Source organism: Callithrix jacchus, chromosome 16 (assembly GCF_049354715.1).
Source record: "Callithrix jacchus isolate 240 chromosome 16, calJac240_pri, whole genome shotgun sequence".
NCBI classification, from domain to species: domain Eukaryota; kingdom Metazoa; phylum Chordata; class Mammalia; order Primates; family Cebidae; genus Callithrix; species Callithrix jacchus.
In genome coordinates, this window is record NC_133517.1 from 28,902,346 (window position 1) to 28,922,925 (window position 20,580).

Consider the following 20,580-nt stretch of genomic DNA (forward strand, 5'->3'; position numbering starts at 1 on the left):
GTCTTTATTACAATTTCTGAGATGCAATTTGAGTCCGGGGCAAAGCAAAGGGATTTTTGACAGCCTGTTGTTTGGCAAGCTATTTGGCTGCAATTCTGTGGGTTATTTTCATTATTCCATGAAGAGTTATTAAATAGGGGGAGGGGCCTAAGCCTGAGGCAGATCATTGAACACTTGTTTGATTATCTAGGGCCCGGCAGGGGAAAGATAGGGAAAAACAGCATTTCAGAAACAGTGTTCAGCATTCATTGTTTAACACATTGAGCCTCCATGGACTCAAGTGAAACACAGAAAAGGATGATTGTTTCACACAAATAATTTGTAATTTTTTTAGTAGATAAGAGGCATACATTCAAGTTACACTATGTTAAAAAGCACAGCCGTGGCATCATAGAAATACTTAATGAGATATTTTTGCTGATCACTCAATGCTGGCCACTGCACTAATGGAGTTGATCCCTTATTGAGTCATTTATGAGAGTCTCAGGCAAATACCTCAGCATGACCTCAGTATTTTGGGTGTCTGGTAGGAATTGGAAAATTATTGTTGACTGTAAATCGTAATATATTTGAGATGAAAAAACTTTGGAGATCTCCTCTTTTGTCTCACAAATGAGTTCAGTCAAGATTCAGAGAGTTCAAGTAGAAAAGGAAGGTTAGGTAATTGGCAGTCTGGACCAAATGGGTTTCTGGATTCCAAAGGCCAGTGTATTTTCCAGACAAGTGGAGTTTTTAAGTCACCTTATTTCTGGTATTTCTGCATAGTGAGCTCTAAAATGTAGGGAAATGTTGATATCTGAGTTGCTGCTTTGAGGTAAATTCATCCTGTCCTTTAACTGGGGGAAGACAAGTTAATGAAGCGTTTATTTTTGCTGAATAACTAATGGTGTCATCATTGAGGTGTTCATTTGAAAAGTCTGGCTCTTTTATTAGCTTCTTGGTTGCAGGGCAACTGTAGGAGTATTCTTGTGCATGTGTGCTAAGTACTAACTGCTGATGCTGTTCAAATGTTACACTAATCCCTGTGGCCTCACAATAATAAATGTTTTTAAAAGGATAGATTTAACATTGGCACAAATTTGACTATTATGACATGTTCTTTAGTCTCTCTGTTATCTAAAGAGTGAATGTTTTGTCTCAATCTGATAGAAATTAAGATGAACATTTTGTTAAGTCTGAGAGAGTAGTTCCAGGCTTAAGTATCTTGGGGCTCTATTGCACAATTGGTCAGGAGACCTTTCTGTCTCTACAAACAGACCCAAGTAGGAAAAAGAGGCTATTATGCAACACACATGCATGTTAGAATTTCTGTTGTCAGCTGCAACTAGAATATTTAAAGTTGGTATTGCTAGCAAATACAGATTCAGGTTTTACTTCCTAATTAAAGATATGATTTTATAATAAAGATTTTTTTTTTTCAAATAATACTTTCGATGGTCAAAGTACAATGTGCAAAGTCTGGTCAGCATACTTAATAAGTAGATACTTTTAGAGGTACTTTAGCCATATTTTCCTTACTCAGATGAGCTGGTTGTATGTACCATTTTACATTTTTTGAACATATTAATGATTTATCCTATTACCTTTAACACAGTTCACTATGTTTATTTTATTTTATTTTATTTTATTTTTAAAGATGGGGTTTCACCATGTTGGTCAGACTGGTCTTGAACTCCCGATCTCAGGTGATCTGCCTGCCTCGGCCTCCCAGAGTACTAGGATTACAGGCGTGAGCCACCGCGCCCGGCCAAGTTCACTATGTTTTAAGCGCCTTCAGGCCTTTTAGGATTTATGGTCCTCTTTGGAAGTGAATGTCTACTCTTTCTTGAATGTTAGGATAAACACTTAAAAGCGATTCTTTTAAAAGATGCCTTTTTTTAAATTGATCACAGGACAATAAATTGTGAGGCTACAGGGATTAGTGTATCGTTTGAGCAACATCAGCAGTTAGTACTAAACACACATGCACAAGAATACTCCTACAGTTGCCCTGTAAAAGTTTGTGCTTTTGAATCATTTTCCAGGAACAGTGACTGAGTTCTCAGAGAAGAGCACCACCAGATGTCATTTTAGCCTTGTAAATAACGGAGAGTGTTCCTTTGTGATTCTGATAAAGATAAGTTAACTCTGGCAGCCACACAGGCAGAAGGGGTGGAACAGCAGAGGAGAGTTGTCCAACCATGTGAAGGGTGCCATGAGCATTTCCGGACAGACATTCTTTGTTTACTGGAGTCTTGGTGGTGTTCTTTTTCACTCAAAGTTTATATCATGCTATTATTTGGGGATTCTGAAAATCCTTAAGCATACATGAGAAAACTGTACCGTGCTGGTGGCGTTGATCCTTTTCCCAGCGTTAGATGATTTATGGTCCTCTTTGGAGATGAATGTCTACTCTCCTTCTTACATTGCAAATAAGAGTTAAACACTTAAAAATGATTCTTTTAAAAGATGCCTTTTCTTGAATTGATCACAGGACAGTCATGTATGCGCACAGAAATAATGAGGCCTTCTCCTACTGTGAGAAATTAACTTTGTTTTCCTCTTAGTGCTCAGGAACCTAGAATAGCTTACAAATATGGAAAACACATTCTGTTTCACCTACACCTTTAAAATGTCGTCAATCTCAGAATTTCAAAAGTCAGACCTTGCCGGATACCACATTTCTTCACATTGACTTTTGTTTCACTTTAGGCTAATTTGTCCTGACACTGCAGCTGCAGGCTCTGGGCTGCACAGTCTGTCATTAAGAGTACCAAGAATGGTCTGGAGAGTCGGAGCTGTTGGAAGTTAATTTGGCGTAAACTTTACTTTAAAAGATTTCTCGAGCTATGACATGTCATGTCTATGTGCAGTTACTTACATGTCTATTTAAGAAGTTCTTGCTTATATTACAAATGTGACCTTTACAGTTATCTTTCAAAGGGCCCAGTGCTTTGAAGAGGAACCCTGAGGAGCTAAGGAGATATTAGACTTGTTAAGCATGTTTCATAGGAATGTCAGTGTCCATTTGAATGTCCTTCCTTTTCTTCTTTTTCTCTTTTTAATCATACAGAAATCCTGTCAGCTGGTAGCAGATTATGGTATTGGAATCTTGTGATCAAAGTAATCATAGTAATCAGTTCTAGCTCCACTTTTAATAACCAAAGTCAGTTATTGAAAGTTTTCTCTTTTGCAAATAAGAAAATCCCTAGGCCCTTCCAACTCAAAATTCTATAAACTTCCTGGTTCACATATTGGTTACTGACTTTGAGACCCCCTAGATCAAGAGTCAACCATATTTTCTTGATGAAGAGCTTGATGTCCTCTTCTGTATTTAGACAGTCAAGAGGACACAGGAATAGAGTACAATTCTCTGACTTACGTTTAGCATCTAGGAAATCTTGCCAACCAGCATGGGCACCAGCTTGCTCTGGAGACTGATCATATGTACTGCCTTTAGCGACCCCTTTGCTAGGTGATAACTCCTGAGCTACACAGACCATCCTTATAGTTGATGTAACACAGCAGTCCTGTTGGTCAGCAAACTATCCGTGCTGCTCTCTGAGATCTGCCCATGCCTCACAGGCACGAATTTATACCTAAGCCATTTGGGTGTGCGTTTCAGATTTGCCCTTTATGTTCTTCTGACGACTCTTTGAGACAAAGTTAAAGATTATGAACCTTTGCTTGAACTGACTGGTGTCATGGCAACTAGCACTTCACCTTTTGCTGGTCTCTACCTCATACATGCTACAATATTTGTGCACATTAATAATTCATTGCAAAGTGCCAGATTTCTTTGTGCTGTCAAGCAGTGTCAAGGACAGAATATGCTGTGCTATCTCAAATGTCATCTACCAGACTGTTGAGGGCAAGAGTAATTAGAAAAGAAAACTAGTCAGGTTACTTGGGAAAATTCCTGAAAATGTGATGCTTTCTAGTCACCCAACTATAGCATTTTTCTTGCAAAGTATGGAATAGAATTCATGTTGATCAAAGTTTGTTTAATAATGTGCCCCAGACATAAGGCAGGAGTTTGGAGTAATTGCTTGCCTCTATTCAGGCAGCAAAGGAAATGATTAACAGCCTTCGTGCTCAGTCACATGTACTGGGCTCCAGCAGGAACCTGAGCAGAGGCTTAAAAGAAACCCAAGTGGTCCTCATGTGGGTGCTCCCACCCCAAGCCTCTGCCTTTGCCCGACGCAGAGCAGAGCTGAATAAACGTTTGACACCAGCTTTAGAAACAAGCCCTCTGGGATCTCTGATTAGCTGCGCTGGATAGCTTTCTTAGTCTCTCAGTTCCCTCCACAGCTCTTTGGTGGTTGTTGTGTTGTGAGTTGTTCTTACAGTAATTGCAGTGTTGCCTGTAATTGGCGAGCCTTTCAAATAAAGAACATGGGTCTGTCTGAAAATATAGAAAATGCAAAGATACATTAGATTTAATTTATACAGAAGGCCAAATGTGTCCTTGATTAGGCAAAGAAATCACATGTTTTAAGCTGAATATTGACCCACCTGTGCTTACAAAACAAAACAAATAATCTCCCTCTCAAAAGAAAGCTTCATATTACAACCAGCTAACCTGTGTCATACTTTAGTGTTTAAAGTTGGAACATAGTTCCCCAAATCTTTATAGCCCACAATTGGAAAAGATTTTATTCACATAGCCATACCTGGATTGTTTGGTTTCTCTTTCTCCCTTCCTCTCCCTACCTGCCTCCTCTCTCTCTGTCTCTCCTCATCGCCTTTTTTTGTTTCCTTTTCCTTTAAAGCAGTAACTTAACTCCTCTTCAAACAACTTGGGGGTGGGGGGAGGGTCCCACGGGGGGGTCCCACAGCGGGAAGTGTTTCCCCAAATCACATTTTTTGGAATATGCAGCCAAGGTACCCTTCTTATGGACAAACTGGAACTATTTTATGTAAGTTAATACCACCAATTCATTTCAGGGCAAAAAGGGGAGGAGACATTAATCAGTTTCAGAACCTTGCAACAAATTGCACTTAAAGAACAGTTAGGAACTTGTTAATCTTCTGTCACCTACCTTGATATGGTGCTGGGGATCTGGTAGTCATTTAACACCTGCAGGCAAGACCAGAGCACATGAATACAGGGAAGTCATGAGAGCCAACCTGCTGTGGTGTCTGAGTTTCTAGTCAGAGCCAGCCACTGGCTCGAGTTAAAGTGGACACGTGAGCGAGTGATTCAGATTTGTCAGGTAACCATTGGCAGGTTCTAATAGGAATTTGATATTTTTTGTTTGTTTGTTTGTTTGTTTTGGTTTTCCCATGAGACATCCAGTAGGGAATTTGATATTGGATGTAATTCTTAGGATTTAATATTTGAGTCCTTATACTTTAACTTTTAAACAGAAAGATAACTAAGACCCTTTAGGTTAAATTTATCACTGTCTTCCAAGACTAGGCAAATTTTCGCTACTTAAAAATGCTCTCTGGTTAATGTCAAGAATATGTTTTGTTGTTTGTTTTTTAGCAACCTGAATTCAAATATACTCCAAGAAAGAATATGTTTTATACTTTTTAGCTAATCTGGGAACAATTAATTATAACTAGATATTTTTAAAAAGACATAGAGGCTTGATTACTTAAGGATATGTTTTCTAGTTTTTTTTTTTTGAGCCAGAGTCTTGTTCTGTCACCTAGGCTAGAGTGCAGTAACATAATCATGGCTTACTGCAGCCTCAACTTCCCGGGCTCAAGCAATCTGTCCACCCCAGGCTCCCAAATAGCTGATACTACAGGCACACACCACCATGCTCAGCTCATTTTTTTGTATCTTTTGTAGAGGCAGGTTTCACCATGTTTCCTAGACAGGTCCTGGACTCAAGTGATCCTCCCACCTTAGCCTCCCCCAAAGCTTGGGGATCACAAGTGTAAGCCACTGTGCACAGCTATTTTCTAGTTTAGATTGGAACATATAAACTCCATTGTGATGTTACTTTATTTCAATTCTGTGATATAATACCCACACATAACTTACAGAGCCTAAAGTTGAACCCATAATAACCTGAAGTACCAGTTTTTTACTTTTTTGGTAACAGATCAAAATAATAATTACTGTCATAATTACTCTTTCTGTTTTTACTGCTACAAAGAAATACAGTCAAGCCGAAACATGTGTCTCTCTTCCTCAGCAGTGTACTAGGGCAATGCAGTAATGAGCAGCGCGTTCATTTGCTGTATTAGTCTGTTTTCCTACTGCCATACAGAAATACGTGAGACTAGGTAGTTTATAAAGAAAAGAGGTTTAATTGGCTCAGAGTTCTGGGGCTGTACAGGAACATAGAGGTTTCTGCTCCATTTCTGGGGAAGCTTCAGGGAGCTTTCAATCACCGTGGAAGGGAGAGGGGGTGCAGCAGCTCATGAAGCAGAAGGAAGTGAGGGGATGGGGCCTGCGCACATTTAAACAACCCGATCTCGCAAGAACTCACTCATTATCACTAGAACAGTACCAGGACATGTTGCTGAACCATACATGAAAGATCACTCCTGTGATCCGGTCACCTCCCACCAGGCCATACCTCCAACATTGCGGATTACAGTTGAGATGAGATATCCAAACTGTATCACTAGCTCTCCTCCACAGTGCCTGTCTCAGTGTAGCAAAGTAATTCTCCGTTAGTACTTGGAAGACTGATCTGGGTCTTCCAACTTAGTCTAGGACAGTCAGACAAATAAGTATAAGACAATCAAAAAATACCATAAAACATATAATCATGTGTCAAGGTGAATGGCAGTAACCACTGACTAAACATCTTAGAGTAATATAGACAAAGTGAGGCTGCCCTAGCATAATATTAGATAAAGGCTTAACACCCTAACTACCTTCAATAAAGAATTATTAGGAGACTCCAGCAACATGAAGCACTTTGAAAAGTATGACAGACTATATAAATACATGGTGAATATTACTCTTTGATTTACATAGGAAGGGTTTGGGGTAGATTATCAGAAGAGTTCATACGTCAAAAGACACAGGTGAGAAAAAGCATTTCATGGGTACTGGTGAGGAAACTCAGACAGTGTGAGTTGAGGTGGGGTGCTACATTGTGTCTGGGAAAGACCTTGGGATACTTCACGAAAGATTCTTGTGGCACCTGTATGAATAATTGATGGGAGCACAGAAAAATGTCAGAATCAATGGAATTTGTGTTTTTGATCTTTACATACAAAAATTATAACAAATTAGATAGGGGCAAGGGCAGTAGCTCATGCCTGTAATCCCAGCACTTTAGGAGGCCGAAATGGGAGGATCACTTCAACCTAGAAGTTCAAGACTGTCCTGGGCAACATAGTGAGACCCCCTTCTCTAAAAGCAATTAAAAATTAGCTACACATGGTGACACACACAGGTAGTCCTGGCTACTCGGGAGGCTGAGTCAGAAGGATCACTTGAGCCCAGGTGTTAGAGGCTGTAGTGAGCTATAATTATGCCATTGTACTCCAACCTGGGCAACACTGCAAAACCCTGTCTCTCCACCCTCTCCCCCCGCCAAAAGAAACTACAAACCCAAATTAGATTCATGCAAAAACTCAGTGACATCCTTAGCCAGCAAATCCTAAGAGACGGGAATGCAGGTCTTCTTTAAGTCTGCTCTGTAGTGTTTAGTTGTGTGGGTTTTTTTAACTTCATAAATCATGGGAAGTTGTGCTGGCAGTAGGAGATAATTCAGCAGTAGACAGATTGCTCTTTGCTGCTTTCTTTTAAGAAGCAGGTTATAAAACTGTTGGGAGCCTGGTAGGGTAGTTAATAGATCATCATAAGCAATTTAAATGAATTTTTTTTGATACAGCCTTGTATTTTGTAGGCAAGCAAGCTAGAGAGGAAAGAGTTTAGTGAATAAGAAATCAGTGCCACCTCTGATTTTGTGCTACACTCTCTGCCTCCCTGTGTGGCCAGTCACCTGCATCTGTGGCAGAGTCCCTGCAGTGAAACCCATATTGGAGTGTGACTGTTCAGAATGACACACGTTCTTGTCAGTGCACAGTTAGTATTATGATATGTTTTTCACAAAAATAGTTCTATAATTTACCCTGTTTTTTACATCCTAAAATACTTTGTCTCCTGCTAGTACACTTTGGTAATAAGCCTTGGGACTCTAGAGCACGCTGCTGGAGTATCTCTTCATTGATGGGTCTATTACTAAGTAGACGTCACCATAAGGCACACATTAATACAAGGCACCTGTTTGTAGCAGGCTGTGGTCCTTCACAAACCATGAGATAGCTGCACTGAAGTGTCAATGAGAAGAAACAAATCTCTGGCCTGGGAGTACTTTAAATTAGCAGATAACTGTACTTGAAAGGTGATTAAGAACCTTCTGCCAATAGCTCTCTTCATCTCTAGACACTGTCCCCAAAAGCTCTTATGTTACAGTCTTGTTGGTCACAACTTATAATAGGCCTGCCATGCCAATGATACCCTGCTAAGTTAGCCAGACACTTAAAAGATCTTATTTTTGATAAATGTAAAATATCTTTAAAGGAATTGGAAAACGTGACATCATGTGGCTAAAAATTTGTTTTGTGATCCGGGATTGTGTTAGGTGAAATTCATGATATCAGTTCTAAAACTTGACTCTTACTTTGTTTCAGACCACTAAGGCTTTTCTTCCTACGATGCTGGAGATTAATCATGGTCATATTGTGACAGTTGCAAGTTCCTTGGGATTGTTCAGTACTGCCGGAGTTGAGGTTTGTCAGATACGTGGCATTGCTTTCATTCAATCTGTTTATCCTGTGATAAGTACATCAGAACCTCCAGGAGAGCACCTGCTGCCCCTCCATTCATGAAAGCTGCATGAAGGTGCTCTGCGTGTGTGCCGCATGTAGGATGTTCCAGAGGAACCCAGGGCCAGCCACTAGAATGGAATTCTAAGCCAGTTGTGGTGGTGCACACCTGTAGTCCTAGCTACTTGGGAGGCTGAGGAGGGAGAATCGCCTGAGCCCAGGTGTTCAAGACTGCAGTGAGCTATGATGGCACCACTGCATTCCAGCCTGGGAGACAGAGCAAGACCCTATCTCTAAAACAAAACAAAAAAAGGGAATGGACTTCTACATCATCTGCAATAAAATCTCTAACACTAGTTTGACAAAGGAGCAGCAACAAGAGAAGTAGATGGGCCAGCCCTCAGTGTGCCAGTTTTCATTAGCAGCTTCACTTGACGGTGGCGGAAGGCACAGGGCCAAGAATGGAACCATGGAAGGCTGCAGGGAACAGAAGAATGAGGCCAGAGGTTCAGATTCGGTTGTGGTCACCTTGCCAAAATTGAGCTATCTTGTATTAATTAGCCTATCAGATGAGGTGGTCAGGTATCCTGCATTTTAAGTTTGTAGAATTATAGAATTGGGTTTCATCAAACCTTGTTCTTCACCATATTCAAATTATAAAGCATGTTTATGTATATTGGTCTATCCTGTTTGTCCTATGCATGCCTGTAAAACTGAAACATCTCTCCATGCAAATATGCAAAAGAATACATTATTTAAATAGCAGCTATATCAAGGGATTCATTTCTAAAGTTGGGCCATGGACAAAGAAATTTTTTTCTATATTGTGTGCCCTTAAGTTCAGTTCTAGTTTGATTACAAGGCATGGTTATCATTTTCATTTTAACTTCACCATAAAAAGAAAGTCAAATCATAACAATTTATAGCCTAAGCTAGATTTGCCTTTGTTCTTCTTGCATTAATTTAAACAAACTGGTTTTTCTTTCTTCTTTACTGAACAGGAGACCATTTGTAAATTTTCCAGACACTTCAAAGTCAACCTCTCTCCATTTTAACTTCAGGTCATTAGCTTTCATAGAATACTTAACGTACCCAAAGTAATATGATACTTAGTTGATGTGGCAAAAAGTATTCATCTGTTTCTGCTGTTGCTTTGAAAATATTATTTCTGCACTGAACCACATCAGGTATCTGTCTTTTTTTTTTTTTTTTTTTTTTTTTTTTTCAAGATAGAGTCTCACTCTCACCTAGGCTAGAGTGCAGTGGTGTAATCTCGGCTTACTGCCACCCCAGCCTCCCAGGTTCAAGCGATTCTCCTGCCTCAGCCTTTTGTGTAGCTGGGACTGCAGGCATGTGCCCACCACGCCCGGCTAATTTTTGTATTTTTAGTAGAGGCGGGGTTTCACCATTTTGGCCAGGCTGGTCTCGAACTCCTGACCTCAAGTGATCCAGCCGCCTCAGCCTTCCAAAGTGCTGGGATTACAGGCATCAGCCACTGTGCCCAGCCATGTATCTGTCTTTTAAAAAGATTTTCTTGTCTTTGTGTAGTCACCTGTAACCCTATGTATTATACATTTAACCATAGTAATAGGACCAGGGAAGCTTCAGTTTGGTTGGTATTAGGGGCATATACTTAGTATTTCTGCTTTGTCCCCTCTCTAACTCAGGATTACTGTGCCAGTAAATTTGGAGTTGTGGGTTTTCATGAATCCCTGAGCCATGAACTAAAGGCTGCTGAAAAGGATGGAATTAAAACAACCTTGGTTTGCCCTTATCTTGTAGACACTGGCATGTTCAGAGGCTGCCGAATCAGGTCAGTGACAACCTACATTATTACTAATAAAAAGAATAATATTTGAGAATATGTGGAATTGGACTTTCAAACATAGCCTTACTATCATTTGACAATCTGTGGCTTTCATTGGTCAAGATTTGTAAAGTTTGTAAAATTGGTGTATAAGATTGGCAAGGAAGAGACTGGTGCCACACTGATATCAATTTGCAGAAATTAATCTAGAAGCATCAGATAGGGAATGGCTTCTCTGTAAGGAGAAAACATAAGTACATAGTCTTTTCCTTAGAAGCTCTTCTTTTGGGGTTATTTTGTTTATTTAACATTGGTATTGGTAAATAAGGATTCCAGAAGAAAATTTCTTCACGTGACTTGGGTCTAGATATGAAACAATGTCACTGTCACAGAGTAACGTGCCTTTCTTCTGAAAAGACCATTGAATTACACTCCAGATTTGGAAACCTCCTTTTTGCAGCAAGCATATATAACTAGATTCCCTCTGGCAGAATGAGAAGAACCATTTCAATATACTGAAAAATGAAATAAAATACCCACACAGAGAGAAAGGAGGCATGTGGGAATATAAATGTCAAGTTACACCTGACTTGAGCTCAGCAGAATAAACAAAACCGTGAATCATTAAGAGGATACTTGTGAAGACATGCTTACTTTGAAATCTTTGCTTGGGTGAATTTGAAAGGCAAAGGAAGAAAACCAAACCAGTTCCCTGTTGGTTGGAGGCCATTCTTAACACATACTAAACTGAACAAGCAGCAATATAGGTGGAAGGTGATTTGAATCCCTCCAATGTCAGGCTGACTCCAAGACTGAAGTGGGAAATGGACTCTAGCTCTGCCTCTTATCCCACACATGTGTGTTTGTGTGCACATGTGTGTGTTGGTGGTTCGGTTTGGTTTGTTTTCCTCGTATGTATTTGGGAAGCAGTTGCTGAGGGTCTTGCAGAGCTCTGTTTCCTCCAGCATAGTGTAGCAGCAGATGCAGGGATCCAAAGCTATGGTGGCAAAATGAAGAATGAAAGGAATAAATTACACACCATCATTTCAACATGTAACCCAGTGAATTAAACTGAAGATAGGACATCTGTCTATATGCCCTTCATTTCATTTCTACATGCCCCTAGAGGATATACCTTAGCTTTCCCTCTTCCGGCATCCTGGAAAGTGGATAGCTGGCCTTCCTTTCACTCTGAAAGCTTACACCCTCATTTTGACTACACCTAATACTAAAAGTTTGGCATCTGGCTTGGGGTTAGTGTTTGCTCTGCCAAGCACCCTCCCCTCTTTCTGTTGAAAGCAAAACATAGGAAAATAATTTTAAGTACATTTTAAGGCATCTTAAAAACCTGACTTTCTCATCTTATGGAAAGCAGATCGATTTCGCTTTTTTTTTTTCCCAACTTGTTTTCCAGACTGTGCCAATAAAATGTGTTCATAGTAGGAAAATTTGGAAAATACAGAAAAGCACTATGAAGAAAACAAAATGTACCCAAAATCCCATCACTCAGATAACATCACTGTTAATGTTTTGATATGTATTTCCAGTCTTTTCTATTGTGTTAATTCTTCACTTTGTTTTTGAATAAATAACTTTCAGGAAAGAAATTGAGCCTTTTCTGCCACCTCTGAAACCCGATTACTGTGTGAAGCAGGCCATGAAGGCCATCCTCACCGACCAGCCCATGATCTGCACCCCCCGCCTCATGTACATCGTGACCTTCATGAAGAGGTAACTGGGAGGGGTTCCCTCACTGACCGGGTCTCTCCACGCCTGCCCGATGTCTTAATTAACTTGGGATTTCAAGTTTGCTAACAGCTGTGACTTTCCTTTTTCAGCATCCTCCCATTTGAAGCAGTTGTGTGCATGTATCGGTTTCTAGGAGCGGACAAGTGTATGTACCCCTTTATTGCTCAAAGAAAGCAAGCCACAAACAATAATGAAGCAAAAAACGGGATCTAAGAATCTTTTTGTATGGAATAAATTTACTTCTATCAGAAGATGATCAAGACGTTTCGGTCCAATGCACATCAGCATTACTGACATTTTATGGATTCTAAACTTGTGTTGTTTCTTTTTTAAATCAACTTTTTTAAAAAATAAAAGTGTAAATTAACCGATTAGAGTACTTGGAAAATGTGATCCGTACAAGTGAGCTTAGGTTGTTGCCAACAGGGTCCTTTTAGGCAGAACCCCAAAACCAGTCAAATCTTTAGAGAAGCTCTGTGTGACATCTTCAGGTTACCGTTATTTTTTTAATCAGCAGGAAGTCTAGAAATGATAACTAGACCGTATGTTTCATGAGTGTGATTTTTCAGAATTCCCATAGAGTTTATTCATTCTTGTCATTAAACTCTAACCAGTGGACATTTTGCAATTTCAAGGACTGATAGTGCTGTATTTTCTCATGTTTTCTAAGTTTCCATTTTGCAAGGCCTAGGTGGCTTTTTAATGGTGTTTGTATGTTCAGCTCTTTTGAAAAGGAATTTTGAAATCTCTATCAATTGAAGTAAATGATGTCCGAGTATTACAGTAAAAGTGACCAAGTTTCTTTCTTAAAGTCACAATGACTAAAGTATTAGCTGAATTTATTTTGTTTTGAAATGGAGTCTTGCTCTGTCACCTAGGCTGACTCCAGCCTAGGTGAGATCTCCAGTAGTGACATCTCAGCTTCACTACAACCTCCGCCTCATGGGTTCAGGCAATTCTCCTGCCTCAACCTCCCTAGTAGCTGGGACTACAGGCGCATGCCACCACGCCCAGCTAATTGTTGTATTTTTAGGAGAGACGGGGTTTCAGCATGTTGGCCAGGATGGTCTCCATCTCTTGACCTCGTGATCTACCCACCTCGGCCTCCCTAAGTGTTTGAGATTACAGGTGTGAGCCACTGTGCCCAGCCTTTAGTTTTTAATTTTATCTCTGAAATACTTTATTAAGTGTCTGGAGACCTAATTATCCAAAAAGATCATGTTTTCTACCTATGAATTTTGCTGCATACAGAAAGTGCCCTTTCCTCAGGAAGTTGCTGTGTTTCATTTCTTTGGATGGACTCTTAGCTAGAATACATAGCAGCTCTGCAAATAAACAGTTTTTAAAAATGGGAACTTCTACATTAAAAAGTCCCCATTTTTGTGCCAACTATGATTAGTGAGAGGGAGAAATCTTATTCTGTGGCATATGTATGGAAGGGTGTAAAGATTCTTTTGAAAGGTTTATTCACATTGTAGAACAGCAAATGACATTTTTACAGTATTTTTTTGTAAAGCAAACTATTTTGTGCCTTGAATTTGGTATGTGTGTATTAGTGAAACATTGTAAAAGTGAACTTCTACCTCTGTATCTAAATGTATACCATCCACTTGTAAATTACTATAAACTATTACGTGATTGCTTTTTTTTAGAATGTCTTGTTTAAATAGTGGCCAATGTTTAAGGCTATTAAAATAAGCCAACTTGTACTAATTGGGGAGTTTTATAAATGACTGATTAAATTTGAAGAATTAACTTACCTGCGACTGTGTGATTCTTAGTTGTCAGCAGGGTTGTCAGGAAAATTGTGTTCTCTTTAAAGGTCATATTCCGCCTTAGGTAAAGAAAAACGTTGGAATGGAATCGTTTTGGGAAACAGATGTTAACAACCTAGGGTGCCTGCACTCAAATAGCCAATGTTACCACCCCTAGATTACATACTTGATTAAGGGCTTGTTTGTACCAAAAGTGGGGAAACAACCCCATGACCTGTGTTCTAGTTTGGCTGCACCATAGATGGAATCTGCAGAGTCTACAGATAGGAAAGGTCCTGGTGTGTGCTAATGTTCCCAGTGCAGGGCTTGAGGAAGGGCTCTGTTGTAGGTTTCCACTTCTCTTTATAAAAAATAACCAAGCCTTGTGGCCCATACAACAATGGAGGCACTTGTTGCCTCGTAATTGTCAATCATGGACCTAAACAAGTACTCTGAGGTAGTCTCAACAATGGCAGGTGGGGACAGCTATACTCAAAGGTTATCCAGGTCTGCCTCCCAGCCAGCCTGGAGCACACCAGACCCTCCTAGAGAAATCTGCTGGAATTTAACAACCCACTTACCCGCCTAAAACTGAGGAAAAGTCTTCTTCACATCGAATTTTATTCTTATGTGTTGTAACTTAAACCTATTTCTATTTTTGTTTGTTATTGCCCTTATAAGGGTGTCCATCTCCAAGTTCAATAAACCTAATTCATTTAACTTTTTTGTAGAAGTCTTTTATTCCCATGTCCCAGCCCAGTTCAGTCAATTCTGTGGCTCTTGAATGTTGTCCAAATTCTGCCTCCCATCTTTAGCTGTGGAGTTTGGAAAGGGATACAGTTAATGCAGGTGTAACACTATGGAATTCCTACAAGTTGCATTGCTTCCTCCCAGCATCACATTCTTATGAATGCTGCATTGCTGATGGTATGTGGTGGTGTCTCTAAACGTGAAATTTCTAGGCAAGTCTGCCTGTTTGTGTTGATCACTATGTCATTGCCAAGGCTGCTTCTCTGGCTGGTTATTTACACCTACCCCCAGCCCTTAACATGAATGCTGACTTTGAATATGTTCTCTTTTTTGTCATCTGGCCCATTCATGTGAATGTTCAGGGCCGCTGGATTCAAGGCTGACCCCCTAAGGGGCACCACCTCTGTCTGAGCACCAACCCCAGCTCATACTGGCACTCTCCCTTTCTCTAACCTTTCAACCGATTTAGTGATAATTTTATTGAGTGGGACCCAGGAATCAAAAGTTTCGAAGCCAGCAAAGATAAATTCCAACTATTGTTTTCCCCCTTGATCTACCAGATCTGCTGCTCTGTCACAAAAGATTAGATTAGCCTGACAGGATTGAGCTGCATAATGCCAGGCTGGGAGGGAGGGTGGGAGGGAGGGCGGGAGGGAGTGTGTGTGTGTGTGTGTGTGTGTGTGTGTGTGTGTGTGTGTTAGGTATCCTGTTACCTTGGAAGGCTATAGCTTTAAAATTTTCTCAAGTTAAAGTCATTTCAAAAGAAAATATTTTCTTTTCCAACTGGCAGAAATAATTCTAAATTGCCATTGACCTGAATGTTGGAAATTTGCTTTTGCCTCCAACAAAATACAAAATAAATAAGGGTTGGAGAACAGGGGCATTCTTTCTATGCCAAATTTATTGCCAGTCCCTGAATTAGAAGAGTAGGGAAAGCAAGGATGTGATGGCTCCGAAGTGGTGAGATGTTGGCCCTGGGCACATGTAGTTGACTTTTGCACACCACGCATCTGCTAGGCCGAAGCGCCCATCCCAGAGACTCAAGGAGCCGGCAGGGAACTCACAAGTACACATATGTGTATCTTTATGTGCACATGCCACAAATGAAGCCTCAGAGTGTGATGACATCTCATCTCAGTAAGGGAGGGAAAGGTGGCCTGGAAGGTTGGAGATGCAATGGGTGGAGCTGGGAATGGGAATTTGGGGATTCCAGGGAAGAGATTCTCAGGAAAGGCCCAGATATCAAAAAAGGTAGATTATACTAATTGTGACTGAAGGATAGAACATGGGAAGAGAATGATGTGTGTTCCCTAAGAAGATCCCCTCTTGAGAATAGCCTTTTCATTTCAGGCTGAGAAATGGGCCCTTCATTTGATACAGAAGAGAGAAGCCCTAGAAAGTTTTTTAGCAGGAAAGTAACAGGAGCAGAGTTGTGAGTTAATAGGATCAATTAAGCCACTGTGAAAAATGTCAAGGCACAAGAAGCAGGGACCAGTGAGGAGGGAAGCTATTACTGTAGTCCACGGGGAGATGGTAAGAATGGGCCCACAAGACAGGGGAGCAGGGAATGGAGGGAGAAACCCAGGCTGAGCAAACCCACAGGAAGGTGAACTTGCATGCCCAGGTGTCTGAAGATAGCTTATCACTCAAGATGAGCCAAGTGGGTTTAAGTGGGAAGATGAGAATTCACCAAGAGTAAATCTGATTTTAAAGTATTGCATTTGAGATGCCAGGTGACAATCGCTGGTGGGCAGGCAGATATTAACTCTAGTCCTCAGGAAACAGGTTGGTGCTGGGATCCTGAAGTCATGCGCATACAGGCTGTGAAGTGGGAGGGTGAAGCACAGAATGAGCGGAGATCCAAGGACCCTGCTTGGGGAATGTGGGGGAGCAGCAACAGAAGGTATAAAAGGTGACAGAGGAAAGTTAAGGGAACTTCCTCCTCCCAAGGAGAAACCAGACTAGAAACAATTATCTCCTCTGCTGGGACCTAATCCCCAGGCTGAGTCACACTTGAGAAACCTCAGTCTGGCCCAAGAAAAAGAGTCTGTGTGGCCAGCCCTGGGGCAGAGGCCCAAAAGGTGAAGGGCAGTGTTAACAGATAGCACATGGAGGCTGAGACTGTGCACTCGGGTTTCTAGTAACTGAATCCATTGTTAAAGGACCAAAGGAAAATTTCTTCCTAAGTGAAACCTGGAAACTGTTGTTCTTTGGCAATTTTCTTTGCTTGGCCTTGGAAGCATGACTCGCCTAAATACTCAGGCAATGTTTCATCAGAACCCTGGGGAAAAACAAAATGCACTTAAAGTATCACCAAATGGATACATGTTAGTGCAAATGAACCATTTTATGTGCTGAAAAGATGAGACAGAACCAGCTTTTATCAGGGTGCTCAAAAAGATGGGCTCCTATCTGGTCCTTGAAGCCCTAAACTCACGGCGGGCCAAGAACTTCTCAGGCTGGTCCTGACATGCAGTGACTCCCAGCTTTCCCAGGAAATGTCACAGCAGAGCAGTGTAGAACCACAGTCTCTGCTGTTTATTATGACTCTTTCTGGGGATTGCAGTTCCTACATTACAATAGCTATACCAACACACTTACGCATTTCACAACTCATCTATTCTTTGGGGGAAGCATTGACAACACACAGCCACACAGGCCAGAGAATCCTGCTCACTGAATAATTATTTCTCATTTAACTTGCTCTGTTGCTGTATAAGCACTTATACAATGTCTTCCAGGAGCTCCTCACAGTCTTTTGAGCTGTGACTGTTGAAACCTTTCTTACCACTAGCAAAACACAAGAGAATTGATTAGCTAGAAAAACAAAGCATCTTTAGCCCAGATTCTAAGTTTGAGGTTTTCCTGTCAAGGTGACCAAAACCGTGCTGCAGGGAGAAATGTGTGTGTATAGCAGCCATGACAAATGCCCCTCTCCTTGCCCATACCTCATGGGTGGTCCACCTGGATGCCACTCAGCAGGCATACCCTCCCCCTAGGGAGAAGCCCAAGCCCAGCTCCTCCACTCCAGCCCTCTGCTAGCAGGTGGCCATCTCCCAGCCAGCCCAGCTTATCTAGGACCTGAGTGCTCCAGGAGGCTAATGAGCTGATGAGAGTCCAGCCTGGACGCAGGCATACTTAACATGTGTTGACAGCAGAGTATCCGGCAGCCACACAGTTCCTGCCTAAGGGCTCAGTGTTGTGGATTGGATCATGTCCCCTCAAAAGATATGTTGACATCCTAACCCCTAGTGTCTGCAAATGTGTCCTTATTTGGAAATAGGGTTTTTGCAAGATGTAATCAAGATGAGATATTTTGGCCAGGCTCAGTGGCTCCTGCCTGTATTCCCAGCACTTTGGGAGGCTTGAGTCCAGGAGTTCGAGACCAGCCTGGATGACATAGTGAGACCCCATGTCTACAACAAATGAGAAAATCAGCTGGGTGTGGTGGTGCACACCTGTGTCCAGAGAATTGCTTAAGCCCAGGAGTTTGAGGCTGCAGTGAGCCGTGATCTTGCCACTGCACTCCAGCCTTGGGGGCAGAGGGAGACTGTCTCAACAACCAAAAAGATGAGGTCATTTTGGATTACAATGAGCCCTAAATCCCATCACTGGTGTTCTCATACAAAGAGACACAGAAACACACAGAGAGAAGATGCCGTATAGCAATAGGCAGAGATCGGACTGACGGGGATGCAAACCATGTACTGCCAAGGAATTGTATCAAGGACCAGCAGCTAGAAAAGAGGAATGGAGCAGCCTTTTCCTCCATGCCTCCAAAAAGGAACCAACCCTGCTGACACCTTGATTTCAGAGGCATAGCCTCTAGAACTGTGAGAGCACACATTTCTGTTATTTTAAGCATCACCCAGTTTGTGATCCTTTGGTACAGCAGCCCTTGCAAACGAAGTCGCTCAGAGTCTATTATCAGACAGCCTGAGTGCAAGTCCAGCTCTGCCTCTCCCTAGCTATGGATCCCAGGCCTTTGTCTTAACCTTCATAAATCTCAGTCTCCTCACACATACACTGGGAATAACAGCACTACCTACATCAAGAGTATCGTGAAGAATGTGAGAGGACGCAGGTAAAGCACGCAGGACTATGCCTACCACACCTTGGAGGGGTGCAATAGATTGCATTAGGTTGAATCATATGAAATTGCTGTTATTGAACTCTTTTTTTTTTTTTTGAGACGATGTCTTGCTCTTACACAAGGCTGGAGTGCAGTGGCGCAATTTCAGCTCACAGCAACCTCCGTTTTCCGGTTCAAGTGATTCTCCTGCCTCAGCCTCCCAAGTAGCTGGGACTGCAAGCACACACCACCATGCCTGGCTAATTTTTATGTTTTTCAGTAGAGACAGGGTTTCACCATGTTGGCCTAGAGAGAGGCCTTTGGGAGGCCGAGGCGGGTGGATCACAAGGTCAAGAGATTGCTGCTGGGATTACAGGCGTGAGCCACCATGCCAGGTCTATTGACCTCTTTTGACCTACAAAAAAGGCACTTTTATATCGTTCAACATAACAGTGATGATGGAGGATGGGGAGTGATAGTACCTAGATTAGAGTCCCTATTTATAGTACTGTTTTCTGTTTCCAACAATTCTCACTTCCTGACACCAAGAGGATGTCCTACAGTTCAGTCCATTTCTGACACTCCCCAGAGTTAGTGCAGGCCCCACAGGTTAAGGTCTCGATCCCACAAGACAGCCTCCACTTCAGATACCAGCCAGCGAATAGTAAATGGGGTCCCCAGGCTACCCATGCTTCTGCCCAGAGGGCTATAAATTCAAGGGTTCCCAAGATCCCTGCTCAGGTTTGATAATTCACTAGAATGATCCAGAACTGAGGAAAACACTATGCAGTCATTGATCACGGTTTATTAGAAAGGGCTGCACAGGTACAGCCAGATGGAAGAGGTGCACAGAGCGAGCCGTGTGGGAAAGGCTCATCCCATGCCCTCCTCAGGAGCCGCCCTCCCAACAGCTCCATATTCTCACCAACCCAAAAGCTCTCCAAACCTCCTCGTTCAAGAGTTTTTACTGAAGTTGTATTATGTGGACATGATTGACAAACTGTTGGTCACTGATGAATCCCTTCAGTCTCCACCTTCTTCTCTCCCCAGAAGTGAGGGGGTTTGAAACTTCCACTCCTCCCTTGAAAGTCTCTTAAGAGCACACTCTGTCCCCCTCATTAGCATAGACTCAGGTAGGGCGGAAAGAGGCTGGTTATGAATAGCAAAAGGAATTTCACTCTGGAAATTCCCAGGGCTTTAGGAGCTCTGTGCCAGAAACCAGGGACAAAGACCAAATGTAGGCTTCATTCTACTGCAAGTACCTAGTGTGTTGCGATGAGTTATCGATGCAACTGAAGACAAGTGTCCTGTTCTATTTATCTCCGTCCTCTTAGTTCCAAGCCCTCACACACAGTAGATGCTCAGTTAACGTTGACCTTCATGGCCCTTTGTGCTTTTCAAATACTTGGTGGTCTGTGAAACAGGAATACCGCTGAAAGGGGCTTTCTCAAGTCCGTGCACTAAAGAATGTTTTTCTTTCCTGCTCTGTTGCTCCACAACGAGCTATGAGGACAAAGGAATTTACTACTTACGTGCTCTTTGAGCCTGTGCTCTGATCAATCTCACCTGCATGCAAGCGGCTAGAAAAGTTTGTAAGGCAACTGCACAGATGCTGCTTCTACCAAAACCAAATAGAGAGAGTCCTCCAAGCCCTCAGAATATCTGGCCAGTCTTGGAAAGTTCAGAGAGTCAAACAAGCTAGCCAGGTTCTGAATAGGGCA

At 41.8% G+C, this 20,580-nt stretch overlaps 1 protein-coding gene across 1 annotated transcript in view; it reads left to right on the forward strand.

The window, feature by feature from the left end:
- RDH10 (retinol dehydrogenase 10) overlaps window positions 1-14,757 on the forward strand; it is a 30,336-nt gene extending 15,579 nt beyond the window's left edge. Inside the window, exons 3-6 of the mRNA XM_002758996.6 lie at window positions 8,593-8,691; window positions 10,395-10,540; window positions 12,134-12,265; window positions 12,373-14,757. Coding sequence (XP_002759042.1) covers window positions 8,593-8,691; window positions 10,395-10,540; window positions 12,134-12,265; window positions 12,373-12,496 — 501 coding nt within the window. The 3' untranslated portion in view covers window positions 12,497-14,757. The remainder of the gene's footprint in view (window positions 1-8,592; window positions 8,692-10,394; window positions 10,541-12,133; window positions 12,266-12,372) is intronic.
- The last annotated feature ends 5,823 nt before the right edge of the window (window positions 14,758-20,580 follow it).